Here is a 16,238-nt window from a genome sequence, read left to right as displayed (position 1 = left end):
CTTCATCTGTGAAAAAAAATAGCTGCACTTCCTTCCGTGAAACAGCTGTACTCAATGAAAACATTGTTTTTAGCTACTTGCTTTCTTAAGTCACTCTTCCTAAGAGAAGTGGTATGAATTGAGGCTTTATGGTTCTGTCCATTTTGAAGCTCTTTTCTCCCAGTGGAGTTAATAGGGGAGTCTGTCCTTAAATAAATTTTTTTTCAGACTGTGACCCACAGATCCCAAATGATCACTTCTTAAGGTCTATAAAAAATAAGTGGAAAAAAAGAGAAAACCCACCATCAGAAGGCTCACTGTGCTGGGGTCTGTCTTCCCTGCAAGTGTAGTAGGATTCTGAGAGTCGAAAGATATAAAGGGCCATCACTTTGGTTAAATCTTCAGAGCAAATTGCTGATTCCAAATAGGATAATAGAGGTTGCTTGTTTTAAAATAAATTCCAAATGTAAAGGGAAAAAATGAAGGGCTGTTTTAAAACAACAACAACAACAAAAAAAAGCAAGTTTCCCTTGTATTTTAGTTGTCTGTCCTACATAAAATAAACTTTTGCATGAACATGCATATCTATCACTGCAGTGCTCCTTATTCTGAATACAGAAGATAGAGTATTACTGCATCTAAATATGATTTAATTGGTTCAATTTACTATATATTTTTTATACTAAGTGTTGTTCCATATCTTGATGAGCCCAGATGTAGTTGCGCTTGTGGTTTACAGCATTCCATTGCTTGCATTTTATTATTTTTGCAAAGCAAATGTCTATCAATCATAGAGATAAATTAGAAAAAATTGCGCAAACATGACACATCGCTAAGATTTTTCCAGCGTGCTATGTAATTATTAACCTGATTTTTTCCATTGAAAGAAGCCATGAATTACAGATAGCATGGATGAAGTTAAATGCTTTTATATTAGATACATTTTGCTTATACAGTATTCTATAGGTATGGCCATACAATATAATTGAAGCTTTGTCAGCTCTGTAGCCTAGCAACAGATAATACTGTTAGGTTACTGAATTGCTCCTGGTTGACAAGTAGGGAGTATTTTTGTGTTTATCATGTTTGCTAATGATGGGATCCTTTCCAAAAGGCTTGTCTTAATCTTAATTAGAGTTTATCAGCAGAGGTCTGAATGACATTGTGCAGGCACTGATTTCATAAATAATAAAAAGTGCAAGTGAAAAATTTGGCAGGAGAAGAAGATATTTAAGACCACTGATTCTTGTAAGAGCAGCATGAATTTCCAAAATGTAATCAAGTTTGAACTGTGACTCTATTCTTTATTATCAAAACTTGCAGTACACTCCACTGCAGTTTTGACAGCAATTATGAGTATGATTTATAAGCTTCCTGTTAGGAACCAGATCTGTTTGCACAAGAATCTTGATCATAAACATTACAAAGAACAGTAAGTCCACAGTTTTTCAGGGACATCAGGACCTTACTTTTTCCTTTGCGTAGAAAGTTGGTTTGTTGGTTGTTTGGTTTTTTTTTTTCATTTATTTAAGGGTGTTGGGTTTTTTTCAAGCAGCAGAAATATTTGCAGTGAAAGATGCAGACAAAGAAGAATATCCTGAAATAACCTTTCCGTTTGGTGGAAACTCCAAAGCTATCATATAGCTGCTTCAGTGCCTGATGTCATTTGATAAAGAACTCATGCCAATGCAGTTGGAATGTAATTTTGCACAACATGATATTCTTTAACTTTCCCAACTTTCAATGATTAAATGAGCATTTCTAATTCCTTGCAATGTGAACTAGAAAAAATAGTTCAAATAAGTACATAGTGTTTACAGATATTGTCATTATCTTCTTCTGCTTGACATGTATGTATTCTATACTTCACATAAATTTCTTTGGTTTAACCATAGATATAAAACAACGTATTGCAGGGTCAAGAAGCTTATTTTTTATTTCAGAGAGCCAGAACTAGACTTGTAGAAAAAACAGCTTTCCAATGTTACAAAACCTTCTGGTATTTCAAAAACTTCCCTTCTGTGCTAGAACAAGAGTAAGACTTTTCTTACCCCACCATGTAAAACCAGTAAGACCCTTTTCAATATAAATGGATGACCAGCGTACTCATTATGGGCGAGAAGAGGGCCAAAATCACCAGTCTACCATTGTCTTGTCTTCTGACTGAGTAATATAACCAGGACTTCATTTCTGAGGCACTGTCAGTCACTCATCTCTGTTAGAGCTCATGTGGACGTTCTTCTTTATTTTCTTCTGATAACTGTGTCTGTCATAGGATTGAGAAACTTGGCCTGGTAAAGCTTTGTCAGAACCATTTCATCCCTGCAAGCTTTTTCTGACAAAAGGAACAGTTGGTTAAAAAATTTCTAGCCAGCTTAGTCAGAACTTCATCGCATATAAGTAACAGGCCTGTATGTTTCCTTATGAAATTGTCATGTCTTTGCAAATATTTCAGGCAAACATCTTCCTATCTCCTTCTCCATTGTCACCAGAACTTGGCAAAGACATCCTTATTATGCTTTTTAAAACTGGTTGTTAACACTGCACTTTGCTTTATGAAAAGATGTTGTGCTCCTGAGAAATTACTGTGCATATGTCAGTTGTGTCTTAGCTTGTATAAATGTTTGTGGGAAGCAAGAACTTTTTTCCTGTTTTGTAACCACCACCTGTAAGGAAGCCCTTATTCTTGACAAGCGTGTCTAGACAGCATAATAATTCATATGGTAGCCATGATTGTAACTTCCTATTAAATTTGGAAGCCACAGCCAGGTTCTCTGCATGCCATTTCCCTGGCTGCGCAGTAGAAGGCTCAACAAGACTTCTGTTCCACTGTTTCCCCACTGTGCATGAAGGCCAGCATATCTGCATTCACTGCATTTAGGGGAATAAAGTTGTTTGGATCTTTCAAAACAGCAGCTATTACCTTACCCTGTGCAACCAAGCATCAAAGGGGACAAGAGGGGACTGTACGGTGTCCTGTCCCTGTGGGTGACTTGCTGTAGAGGTGGGATGCTGCATTACAAGTAGCTGGGAGAATGCATCATTTGGGAATTCATCTGGGTATCTAACTTGACACAATATCAGGTACTGATGAAAACATGGACATATATGTCATGAACAATTAAACACCTCATTTTCTATAGAGTGGGATGAAAGAAAACAAAATAACAGTGTAGTTCTTCGATCTGAATCCTGCTGGGCTGAAGGTTTGTATTCAAATAGGGGAGTGGATCAAATTTATGTAGTTCTGATTTCCTTTAATAAACTAAGGCAGAGATTGTTGTGCTTCCAGAGCTGTCACATACCCCGCTTGGCGGTGCCTGCCGTAGGTGTGACAGCCAGCCAGGAGCTGGGTGGAGCAGGCGGCCGAGGTCACTGCTCGCTTCAGCTGTCCGAGTTTAATCTGCTGCTGGACATGAGTCAACACCCTGAGGAGCTCTAACACCAGGAGACTGAGTCAGCCTTTTAGCTGATCCAGACTGATTGCAGCTGGAGACCCAGTAATCAACTACACTTTCTTTTTTTTTTTTTTTTTTTTTTTTTTCCCCCAAGGGTATAGCATGTCAAGATGTTTGCTGGGATAGAGAAAGTCTCAGTTGGTTCTTCTGCAGTGACTCATTTTATTAAGAAATCCAGGGAATAATACAGTCTAAGAAGAGCTCTTATTCTGTATTAAAATATACTAGAACATGTTGGTTGATTATTACACCTTCTGTATATAAATAAAGTAGAAATGTATGTTAATAGTAGAAGCCCCGTTCCAGCTAGAAAATGAACTGTGTGGTGTTTGCGGTGAGAGTACCCAGTTTCAGATTCTCAGATTGCAGTGTGTATATCATGTATTTTTATCTACGAGACTAATTAAGTAGAATTTACAAATTTAGCCTGGTTTTCTCTTGAACAGGTTTTATACCAGTTTAACTTTGAAGACTACTGAATATTTACTCCTGACTTGTATCAGACAATAAGTCAGACTGTGCTCTTCAAACATTTGAATTCCTGCTTGGTTTGGGCATTAGGATTCTGCATTTGTAGACATGTATGGCACTGTCTTCACATTTCATCTCCTTATTCTCCAGAGGAAATTACTCAGATTAGCACCATTTAATGCTGTAATTTTGGAGGGTAGTAAACCTTAGTATGCTTTGGTCCCATCACAGTAAGTTGTTTGTAAACTTTGGAGCCACCTTCAAGTGATGTATTACTGAAGGGTAAATACAAAGACACTTTCCTGCTTTGAAACTTTTACACCACTTTGAGGTCTGGAAGCTTAGCTTTATTTTTCCAGTGAAACACATTGTCACTGATGCTGTTTTGTTTGCTCATCTTTGAAAGCTAATAGACTGGTTTAATTAATTGTCCAAGATTTCTCTAAAACAATGTCCTAATTCTTCCATTTAGCTGTGGCATATCATACACTGTTGTTATCTCTTCTACCAGATTTTTGCAACAAGTTGTTTTAAAACTATAATCTCTTTGAGGGGAAAAAAATGAAGTGCAGTTGAAAAGGCAGTTATGCCGAAAGATAAACACAGCAATATTACTTATCAAAACGAGTACAGTTTTTGCTTGCCTAATGAATACAACATATAGCTTTTTCTATATATACAAAACCTGAGGAAAAAAAAGCTTTATAACGTAAAGTATGCAACATTATTTCAGGCATAACTGTATTGGATATGTATCTAGGCCTGAGAGTGTAGATAACACAATATAAGTGCTTTGCCTGTCTAAACATGTTAAATAAATGAGCATTCACTATCGCATTCAAATACATTAGTAGATGTACTCGCATAGTTAATTTTCTTTTTAATGCACTACACGTGACATTTGCAGCACAGAGCTATAGTGTATCTTACTGTTTGATGAAAGTTCTTCCACCTCCCCCCCCTTTAAACAAACCTTTATTTGAATAAGCCTTTATGAAACAGATCTTTGGCATATCTTCTTTTCAGGAAGTTCAGTCAGTGTAAGCAGAGATAAAGCAGTCATGTTACAAAGAATATTACATAAGGGAAGATTTTTTAGAGAAAGAGGGTGGCAAACATAAGGGAGGAGAAGAACGCCCTTAAGAGGAAATCTGATTTCTTTCTTGCAGCTGTTTGGTGTTACTGTGCTGTGATTTGGTATTCAGAATAAAACAAGCTTGGAGTTATGAAAAAAATATATAGGTAGTTTGGTGAAAAGTAATGATGAGAAAAGTGCCATATAAAACATTTTCACCTATATCTTAATTTTCATAAAGCTGCCTTTTTAGGAAACAAAATGAAAAATTAAAATGAATATTCATGCTGCAAATAGTTAGAAAAAGTATTCCCAAATTGTTATACATTGACAATTCCTGTATTGATAGAAGGAAGACAGTAAAAGTAAAAATTATTTGCCTCTTTACCTTGAACAAGGCATTGAAATTTAAAAAAAGATAGTGTGAAGATACGGCACAGCTGTTTTAAGTTCTGGAATCTGATATAGTTAATTAAATCTTTCTGCTTTTATGTTTCCTGTAGGAGGGCAACTTTGGTGTACCACGACCAAGGCCATCTCAGAGGGTGAAGAGCTGATTGCCTTTGTTGTAGATTTTGACTCAAGGCTGCAAGCGGCTAGTCAGATGACTCTCACAGAAGGGATGTATCCTGCACGCCTGCTGGACTCAATACAATTGCTCCCTCAACAAGCTGCAATGGCATCTATTTTGCCTACGGCTATTGTGAACAGTAAGTGATGAATACTATTCTCTGGTGTTTTTTTAAAACAGCAGTACTTTAAGGCACATATGAAGAGCTAATACAGTGATAGTGAATTCAAGACCACAGAAACCACACAATTTAAAACCCACAGCTCAAAGCCTGCTTTTGTTCCCCCATCATCTCAGATGAACTCGCAGACATAAAAGGAGGAAGAAAAGCAGTTTGGTGTCTGGGCTCTGAAAGAGCCTCACCCAAGAGTATCTGACCTGCCTTCACATGGAGGTTCTGTGATCTGCTCCAGAGGCAGTAGGATCAGAAACTGTTTAAAAAGTAGATAAGGTAGGCCTGTTAGCTCACAAAGTCCAGCCTCTCTGCTGCTCAGGTAAGCTTGTTGCTTACATCTGCAGCTTCTGGTAATAATTCATGATACTCCGTGGAAGGAAAGAACTCATCTCTTCAGTGACTGTTTCAGAATGCAACGGAGATCATTCCCTGTGGCAGCCCTGATTCATTGTAGTATCTCCACTCAATGTGGCTACTCAAGAATATTTTTACATCCTCTGGACATCAGTAAACCCTATCATGGACAAAATACAACATATAATTAAGTGCTGTCCCTAGAGAGGAGGAATATGAGTATGTGGTAAGTCAGTTCCTGAAGTGGGACAATTCAGCTTGAATTAAATTTCTTTTCTTATTGCCGCTTTTTACCTTTATACAGCCTTATTCCTCGTCCTCCTTTCTAAGTACTTTTCAGATACGTTAGCTGTTACCATGACCCTCACCAGTCATCACTTAGACCTTTTGCAACACTTAGACCTTTTGCATATCCTTAGCATTCAGCACTTTGTAATCCTGTCCATTTAGACCCCATGTTGGAGCACTTCCCTGTGCTTCCTGTGGTTTGTAAGTACTGTAATTAGATATAGCAAAGTACTGAATACAGTATGGATACAGTATTTCAGGTATGAATGTACATGCAAGCACATGATCAGCCACTCAGGATCACACCAAATAACACTGTGTCTTGAACAGTCGCACCGTCTCCAAGCTCTTCAGCTCCAAGCTCTTCAGATAGAACCAGTTAAAATATCTGTGGTAACACATTTCATTCCATGTTTTCCTTTTTTTTTTTTTTTTTTTTTCCATTGTATTGCTGTGGGTGTTAATGTTTTCTAACATTTTCTATTGGAAATAAATCAAAATTAGAGTATCACCTTTGGCTCATTCAGCTTGAACTTGAATGTTGCATTTCCTGAATTGATCCATTGAAATATTTGGGAACTATCCATTGAAACAAATTAAAATATTCTGCTTTTAAAGAATTAAAACATTAACTTCAAGTAGCCTATATCTATTTTGCATCTCTTTAGGGGAGTAATAGTTTCAGATCCCATCCCTATACATTGTTCTCCCTGAAATTCCATCTTCTCACCATGCAAAACTCCTCAAATGCATTTCCTCTGCAGGGCACGTGACAGGAGTCACATATTCACTGTTCATAACTGTTGCTACAGAGTTTCCAGGCCATCTAGCCCATAGGAAATAAAGATTGCTGGAAGTCAAATTCATTAAGATAATCAGAAAATTCAATTCTGTGATGGAATGCAGTCAAATTAATTCAAATAGGACATGTTGCCTATATCAGAATTTCCTATTACTACTTCTGGACTTTCTCTTCTGTGGAAACATCTACAGTTCAACTTTTTTAAACTGTTTGAAGCCAAACCCAAATGCTGAAATACTAGCTTTCATATGAGATGGACATTTCAAATGATGCAAGCTGTATCAGTAATGTTTAAATAGTGTTATATACTAGAATACTAACTGTTCCATTAAATGTTTCTGTCTTTAACTCATGCACAATTATTCAGTGGCAAAAGGAAAAATAGAAACTGGTAGTGGTGAAAATATTTTCTGCAAGTTCATGAGCAGAAAAATAGACAAGCATTAGCAATGCTGTTAGAGAAGCAAACTAATCAGTGTAAATTTTGGCCGTGTTTGTAGATACTTAACAAATAAAAGACTCATCCATTTCAGTGGGTTGGAGTCTTCAACTTTGTTCACCCAAAGGAATTGGAATAGAGCAGTTGTCCTATACACATCAATATTTGGAATTAAACATAAATTGTCAGGAATGATAATGAATCACATCATCAGCTACACATGCTGTATTTTCAGAGCAGCCAGCCATTCTTCAAGACTAAGTTAATTACAGTTGCTAGCAATTTTTTGCATTCTGAAGTCAGTGGGAGTTTTGATGTTGACCAAGATGTTGACTGCAATTGCCCATTCTCTGATCCTGAGGTCAGCTGGGACAGTCTGGCTGCACTTACAGTTTTATCCTCTCTTAGTCTCAATAACAGGTGAGAAGTGTCCAGACTAGTTGCAGGGAATGATCCTAGGCGCGTGGTAACTCCTGAACTGTATGCAGGAATGGGGAAGGTATTAGTTGACTTAAGCCAAAAGTGTGGAAGGGACCTTTCTCATGATTTCACAATACAAACAAGAAGTTCCACTGCTCTAGTCTGGACTGTATTGCTGTTTAATTTACTAGTGTAGATGTACCGTAACGGACTGGGATTTCTTGTTCTTACTGATAGGATGACAAGTTCAGCTTTCAGAAAGATCAAACAGGTCTTTTGTCCGAAACAAATACAGAACATGTACTGCGTATGTATCCTTCTGACAGGATATTTATTAACAACCAAATATCTGTCTGCTCTGTGTAAATACACAGTATTCATTGTTACTCTTCACATGAGTAAAGTATGTAGCCTTCTGTACATGATCAAAATATATACTCCTTCTGCTGCTGGGAAGCACTCTGTTCAACCTCTGCATTGCCTTCCCCTCAGAGAGGGTGCTGACACTTTGGGATACAAGACAATGAAAAATTGCATTATTCTTAGCAAATATCCCTTTTGCATAGTGAAAAGTGGAACAGTGGTAACTTAACAAAACAAGAGGGCAAATGTACATTAGAAATTTAACTTCTAATATTAATAATAACAGGAACCCAGGAAATAAACATGATGCTTAGGATATTACATTCAACACCGTATAATCTTAAGGAAATGTAATCTAGTCTGGCCTCCTGGATATCAGAGAAACAGGATTTTACAGTAATAACTGCATAAGCATTCTGAAAATATACATTCTTCAGAATGATCTGCAGTTGCCCCTCAAAAATGCCAAGGCTCAATGCTAGAAAAACTTGTGCACACAGAAGAAAAAGCAGTTGAAAGATGTCACATATTGAGTAGTGGTGTATTGGAAATACAGCTTAGTTCTTGAATTAGTACTGCATATTCACAACAAATGATTAATTTAATTTCATTTTTTAAATAATTACATGCCAAAAACTTCTAGCTTTTTTTTTTTTTTAGTAACTATTTTTAAAATCTCCTTTTGAAAGAAACAACTGTCTCCCACATTCAGTCTCTCATCTGCAGGTGACATTTTAATAAACCTGTGACTCTGTTTTCAATATTTTATTAAATAAGCATGCATTTAATGGGGAAGTGAGGGGAATTAATCCAGCTGTGTTAATTGGTTGGCACTGAGTGCACCCTGGCTAACCTGCACCTGGTTATATTTGCTTGTAGAGGACATATTCCCTTGCAAATCCTGTGGCATTTGGTATCGAAGCGAGCGGAACCTGCAGGCCCATCTCATGTATTACTGCAGTGGGAGGCAAAGAGAAGGGCCTCAGCTGTCAGAGGAGAACGACGATAGTGCTCAGCAGATATCCAGTGTCTGTCCCTTTCCACAGTGCACCAAAAGTTTTTCTAATGCAAGAGCTCTGGAAATGCACCTAAATTCTCACAGTGGTGAGTACCATGTATGTTCCTGTATCATCTTCTAGATTTAGCTATTTGAAGAATTATCCTCTGTAGACATTCAGTGGATCAGTGTCTCTCCAAATATATACAAGCATTGGGTGTAGATACTATCAAAATGTCAACAGTTTCTGACCTGTGTTCTACACCAAGCACCTCTCCCAGGTAACCAGTGTCATTTCTCTTATCTACTAATCTACATTTGAATGCTGTCTCTCTCTTAATGTGTGTATACACACATCGGGCAGCATTTCTTTACTGGTGAAGGTGTGCTCAGGAATCCAGACACAGTTAAGCTGCTGATACTTAGTTTCTGAGAGATTCAGTTACTTCAGGATTCCATCTGCCAAACGTGAGCCTTCCAGACTACAATCTCTACCTACCCTGCTCAGCGGAGAAATACACACCATCAGAGAGCAAGTCCTTCTGAAATAGGATCTTGGGACTCAAGAGTAAGCTTCTTAGGCAGGAGGCCTTAAGGACCAGGGTCCAGAACTCTGTGCTTTTCCCAGGACACTTGTTTCATAAAAACTTCTTGTTTCATAAAAACATTATTTTCCCTCTTTATAAATACAAAATGGGGATAGTATTTTCTTCAACTATGTTGCTAAAGTTGTAATACCAGATATATGGAAAGTGGGATTACAAAATTCCTGAGATTCAAAATTGGGAATTCAGCAGGAATTTTACCTCCCTCCCAGAAGGTCCTTTGAGTCTGCTATTTGAAATTGTTTTGAATTAGGGCTAGAAACACAAGTTAGGAGTTTACAGAACATTCTGCAATTGGAGCTTTCAGTAGCAGAGAAAACCTACAAATAAGAAAGACTTCAGTGTCAGGTTATGAGTGTGTCTGCTGTCTAGTGTACAGAGCTGTGTCTGGACAGAAGAAAGGGCCCTACAGGAGTTCCTGATCTTCCTGTTAAATGGATAGAGTCTAAAGGACACTAATGTGTGCTTTATTCACAGAAGAAATCCTTATTCAGCTGCAGTGTAAAAGCTGCTGGGGGAGTGGGAGTCTACTCTGTAGACTTGGTGAAGTGAAAAATGTTCCTCTGATACTTGGTCAGCAATTACAAATCTAGAAGGCATCAAGTTGCCTTGGAGGAGTTTGGTACCTCACACAACAGGACTAGAAGAGTGCTGAGTGAGAAACTTCCTTATGTAGACAACACTTAGCCCTTCATTTAGAGGTTAGATCTTTTTGTGTTTCCAGATCTTAACTTTGGATGTCGGGCTATTGCCATTTTATGTCTCTTGCCTAGCAAATATTTCCCTGTTCAGTGAACCAGCGGAACAGTAGGAACAGCTTCAACAAGAGCAGGTAAATGCAGCTCAGCGTGTCTTACAGCCTAGTAATTAAAAACAGGTATTCTTGAAAGATAAAAAATTAATTTATCCCCAAGCAGAGGGAAATTCTGAAGTCTTAGCCATTGTATAAAAGGGTTGCTTCAGCTCTTTGCATTTAGTGACATACCATTGGCTAAAGTGTCAAGAGGGTTTTCAGCCATGAGCTCTGAGTGACCATGTCTTACTGAAATCTAGAGATAAGTGTCTGTGTTCCTTGAAAGAGATAGGTCTGAAATCCTGCTGAATTTCCAGTAAGAATCTTTAAGTATCTTAGATCAGAGGCTAAAACTCAGGCCTTCCCCTTCTTCCTAGTCATAAACCAGTCAGTTCTTGCTCTCTTTCAGATCCTGTCAATCTTTATTTTTCTATCCAGATTGTCACAAATTGCAACAGATTCTGCAGTAGGAACAAAACATTCCTCTTCCAAATGCCCTGTAAACTAATGCTGTGTTTGCTTCGACTTCTGTTACTGTTCCTGCTGGGGACTGTGTCAGATCCACACCACTGGAGCATGGACCCCCAACTGAAAGGCAAAGACCATAGAGATGCTCCACTGTGACTCTGTCACATGATGTGGAAGCGTATGCAACATCATCTCAGGGCAGTGGAGGAGCTAAAGCTTCATATAGCCTCCAGGTGAAAAAGTGGCTGACAAGGAAGAAGCGCTGATTAAAGTGCTCCCTTCTGACCTCCGAGGCTGAGAGTAGGTTAAATCCAAATGTCGCTCACAACTGTGGTAGTCACTGATGCTAGGGGAGAAGTGAGAACCTCCAGGTACAACAGAATGACTTTCCATAGATTGAGCCACAATATTCTTACAGTTTTGTGTTGTTCAACTACCATGAACCTGGTTTGCCTGACCAAGGCATGGTATATGTGTGTGTCTGCCTGTGTAGACAGAACAAATACCCATTTTAGATTCCAAATATCCCTACCAATATTTTTTCAGTTTTTATTGTTTAACGGGTAATCAGAATCTGTGTTGTTGCCATAGAGAAATTTGGTCTTATCTCTTTTTCAAGCATTTTAATTTTCAAAATACCATAAAATGTTTTTTTTGTTTGTTTGTTTGTTTCATCAGTGATTGTAAGCTGGCTTTGAATGTACTGTTCTTGATAGGGAAAGCTGTAGTGACTTCATGAGGAAAAGGTGTTGTATTATGGCAGTAGTTGCCTATGGCCATTATATGTGGAAGACAAAATGGTGAAGCCATTCCTTACTCTTCCTCCTCCCTTCACGATGAATGCAACTTACCAGTCCTTTCTGACAATCTGTATCCTGTTCCCACATTACAGCCAACTCATGCAGGCAAAGAGCTGAACATCAGTAATGCTCAAAATGCTACTCTTTGTGGCTTTCAGGCACTCTGTCTTTGAGGGCTGTACCTCAGGCCACATTACAGCCTTGAGCCTCTTGACCTTGATGTGCTTTCTGTCCATTCAAAATTTCCAGTGATTGTGTATGGGGAACATTATGTCTCCTTTAGTTAAAACTGTAATTTCTAAGACCTTTTCATTTAGAATAAGACCAGTCTATTTTTATCCTTTCCCTTGTTCTTCCTTGCCCTTCATCTCTCCTGAATGCATGAAGATACTGTGGCTCTCCAAAACAGAGCAGAAGTCTGAGAATATTCTCTAACAGTTCAAGGAAAGAAGTTCTGAACCAGTTCAAGTATTTTCAGGGTAACTGATACCATCCCATCAGAAGAAAATTAGTTGTTCTTAGTGTGTTTGTACCTTTTGTGCAAGTGATTTTCCAGTATACTTCCTGAAGGGTGTAATGGTCACTTTATTTTATATTTTACTTGTCTTTTCTATAGGAGTGAAAATGGAAGAATTTCTCCCGCCTGGTGCTAGTCTGAAATGCACAGTTTGTACTTACACTGCAGACTCGGTGATTAACTTTCATCAGCACCTGTTCTCACATCTTACTCAAGCTGCCTTTAGATGCAATCACTGCCATTTTGGCTTCCAGACTCAGAGGGAGCTACTGCAGCACCAAGAGTTACATGTCTCTGGCAACAAAATTCAGAGAGAAAGTGATATTGAACACTCTCCAAGTGGAAACGAAGAAGGTTTACAGCCAGCAACGGACCTATTGAGCAGAAATGATGTTCCCCAGAGCCAAAAGACCATGCAAACTAAAGATGCGAGTTCTGATACAGAGCTTGATAAATGTGAAAAAAAGGCTCCACTTTTCCTTCCAAACCAGAGGCCAGAAACCCAGCCTTCCACAAATAAGCAGAGTTTTTCATACACTAAAATAAAATCTGAACCATCCAGTCCAAGACTTGCTTCATCGCCAGTTCAGCCTAATATTGGTCCTTCTTTCCCAATGGGACCTTTTCTTTCCCAGTTCGCTTTTCCCCAGGACATCACTGTGGTTCCTCAGGCTTCAGAGATATTAGCCAAAATGTCTGAACTGGTCCATCGAAGACTGAGGCATGGAAGTAGCAATTATCCTCCTGTAATTTACAGTCCTTTGATGCCCAAAGGGGCTACATGTTTTGAGTGTAACATAACATTCAATAATCTGGACAACTACTTGGTACACAAAAAGCATTACTGCAGCAGCCGATGGCAACAAATGGCAAAGTCACCAGATTTTTCCAGTGTTCCAGAAAAAATGCCAGAAGCTGTAAGTCCCAGTAACGGTCAAAGCTCTCTAAACATCCTGAATGCGACTCCTCACACATCAGATCCAGAGAATCAGCTTCTGCAGACATCTTGCATAAACTCTTCCAATGTTTTAGATTTAATTGGGCCAAACAATAAAAGTCATGAAAAAGACTTTACAGCACAGTCTAAGAAGTTGTCAGCTGCAAGCAACGGCGATGAGAAGATAAACGGAAAACCTTCTGATGTGAAGAATCCCAGTGCTCCTTTAGTAGAAGGGGAGAGTGATCCTAACAAGACCACGTGTGAAGCTTGTAATATTACTTTCAGCAGACATGAAACGTACATGGTGCACAAGCAGTATTACTGTGCGACTCGCCATGATCCCCCACTAAAGAGGTCCGCTTCCAGCAAAGTGCCTGCCATGCAGAGAACGATGCGTACCCGGAAGCGAAGGAAGATGTATGAGATGTGCCTACCAGAGCAAGAACAAAGGCCACCACTAGTTCAACAGCGATTTCTAGAAGTGGCTAATCTTGGCAATCCTTGTACATCAACTCAAGAGCCAACAGAGGGGCTTGGAGAATGTTACCACCCACGATGTGATATCTTTCCAGGAATAGTCTCAAAGCATCTGGAAACATCACTGTCTATTAACAAGTGTGTTCCAGTTTCAAAGTGTGATACTCCCCACTCCACTATGTCTTGCTTGGAGATGGATGTGCCCATAGATCTCAGTAAAAAATGCTTACCCCCATCAGAGAGAACATCCACTTCTCCCAAAAGGCTGCTGGACTACCATGAGTGCACGGTATGTAAGATCAGTTTTAACAAGGTAGAGAACTACCTGGCTCACAAGCAGAATTTTTGCCCTGTCACTGCACATCAGCGTAACGACCTGGGACAACTTGACAGTAAGGTGTTTCAAAACCCAGAAAGTGAAAGAAACAGCCCAGATGTCAGTTATGAAAGAAGCATAATCAAATGTGAGAAAAATGGAAACTTGAAACAGTCCTCTCCTAATGGAAACTTATTTTCCACACACTTAGCAACACTTCAAGGACTAAAAGTCTTTAGTGAAGCTGCCCAGCTTATTGCCACAAAAGAAGAAAACAAACATTTGTTTCTTCCACAATGCCTTTACCCTGGAGCAATAAAGAAAGCTAAAGGAGCAGATCAGCTTTCTCCATATTATGGAATAAAGCCAAGTGATTACATTTCTGGTTCTCTCGTCATTCATAATACTGATTTAGATCAAAGCACAAATACAGAAAGTGAATCTCCTAAAGGTCAGGCGCCTTCAAATGGATGTGCTGTGCAGAAGAAAGAGTCTCTTCCGCTATTGCCGAAAAACCGAGGCATGGTAATAGTTAATGGGGGACTAAAACAGGAGGAAAGACCTGCCGCAAACCCACAGCAAGAGAACATTTCCCAGAATCCTTCGCATGAAGATGGGCACAAGTCTCCTTCTTGGATCTCCGAGAATCCCTTAACTGCAAATGAAAATGTCTCTCCAGCAATTCCTACAGCAGAGGAACAGTTGTCTAGTATAGCTAAAGGCGTGAATGGTTCTACCCAGGCCCCAACCAGTGGAAAGTATTGCCGACTGTGTGACATCCAGTTCAACAATCTTTCAAACTTTATAACTCATAAGAAGTTTTATTGCTCGTCACATGCAGCAGAACATGTCAAATGAAACAGTCGGTCACCTTTGGTACCTGTGTTTAGTATATTGTTCCATACAGTCTAAAGAAAGCTGTTTGAATTACATCTGGACAATCAGGAGATTTCACTATTGCTGAGTTGAAGACTTAAAGGTGTAATTTCATTACAGTCCATTAGTAAAGTGTATTATTGGTGCCATTTTCAAAAATATTAATTTATTTTACCAGCAGTATTCATAGCTGTAGTTATGTTATTTTTTATTTAAAAACTTTATATTAAAGTCATTTGTAATGTTATTGTATAGTTATTGTGTAGCACATATGGTTTGCACTGTATAGTAGATTTTAAAGAAAATAGTCGCAAACAATACAGAAAAGCATTTTAGAAATAGCTTCAAAAGCACTTGTGTATCCTGATTTTTTTTTTCTTATATGCTGTTGCAGATATACGTATATGCTAAAATATAACTTGCAAAGAAGTTTCAACTATGCTGTAAAGTTCGCCTTAAAATTTCAATTTTTTGAACATTTGGGCTCGGTTTGCACTTTATATTTTAGCAGATACAGTACCTTAGTCATTAGGCTTTGCATTTGTATGTAGCAGTATGTTTCTGTCCACTTTCTTAATCTGAAACGTACGTTAACTGAAGATGGCAATTTTTTTCTTGTATAGTACTTGTATTTTCTTTCGCTGATGCATCTCTGTCTCAATTTTTAAACCTTTGCTGTTAAATGCAATACTTTATAAAGAATGAACAAAATTACTGGAAGCAGTATTGTAAGTAATGAGGTCATATCAATCAGTTTTATCTTTTGAAAGGCACAGTCTAAAACAAAACCCTAAACTCAATGCTGCAACTATGAATCTAATTCATATATAAAATATATTTAAATATAAGAGTAGCAATACTGCAACTGGTGATCACAAAGATAATGTTCTACTTCTGATAGAAATAATTTCTCAACAAATGTTGTTACTATGCATGTATATGGATGGAATAAAATTCCAGATCATTGGAGAAGTTTGGCAGTAATTTCTTTAAATTTGTTTTATTTTGGTTTTCGAGGAGGATTTAGAGCTCACAAATTGTAAAGAATCTCTTA

At 38.3% G+C, this 16,238-nt stretch overlaps 1 protein-coding gene across 2 annotated transcripts in view; it reads left to right on the top strand.

The window, feature by feature from the left end:
* ZFPM2 (zinc finger protein, FOG family member 2) overlaps positions 1 to 16,156 on the top strand; it is a 314,532-nt gene extending 298,376 nt beyond the window's left edge. For both annotated transcript variants that reach the window (XM_033000152.2, XM_033000151.2), the window contains 3 exons: positions 5,487 to 5,693; positions 9,275 to 9,499; positions 12,675 to 16,156. In XM_033000152.2, the coding sequence (XP_032856043.1) occupies positions 5,487 to 5,693; positions 9,275 to 9,499; positions 12,675 to 15,166 (2,924 nt within the window). In that variant the 3' untranslated portion in view covers positions 15,167 to 16,156. The remainder of the gene's footprint in view (positions 1 to 5,486; positions 5,694 to 9,274; positions 9,500 to 12,674) is intronic.
* The last annotated feature ends 82 nt before the right edge of the window (positions 16,157 to 16,238 follow it).

Source organism: Tyto alba, unplaced genomic scaffold (genome assembly GCF_018691265.1).
Source record: "Tyto alba isolate M040663 unplaced genomic scaffold, T.alba_DEE_v4.0 Super-Scaffold_9, whole genome shotgun sequence".
NCBI classification, from domain to species: Eukaryota; Metazoa; Chordata; class Aves; order Strigiformes; family Tytonidae; genus Tyto; species Tyto alba.
The sequence above is the reverse complement of the archived record's forward strand: the minus strand, read 5'-3'. Positions and strand labels throughout refer to the sequence as shown.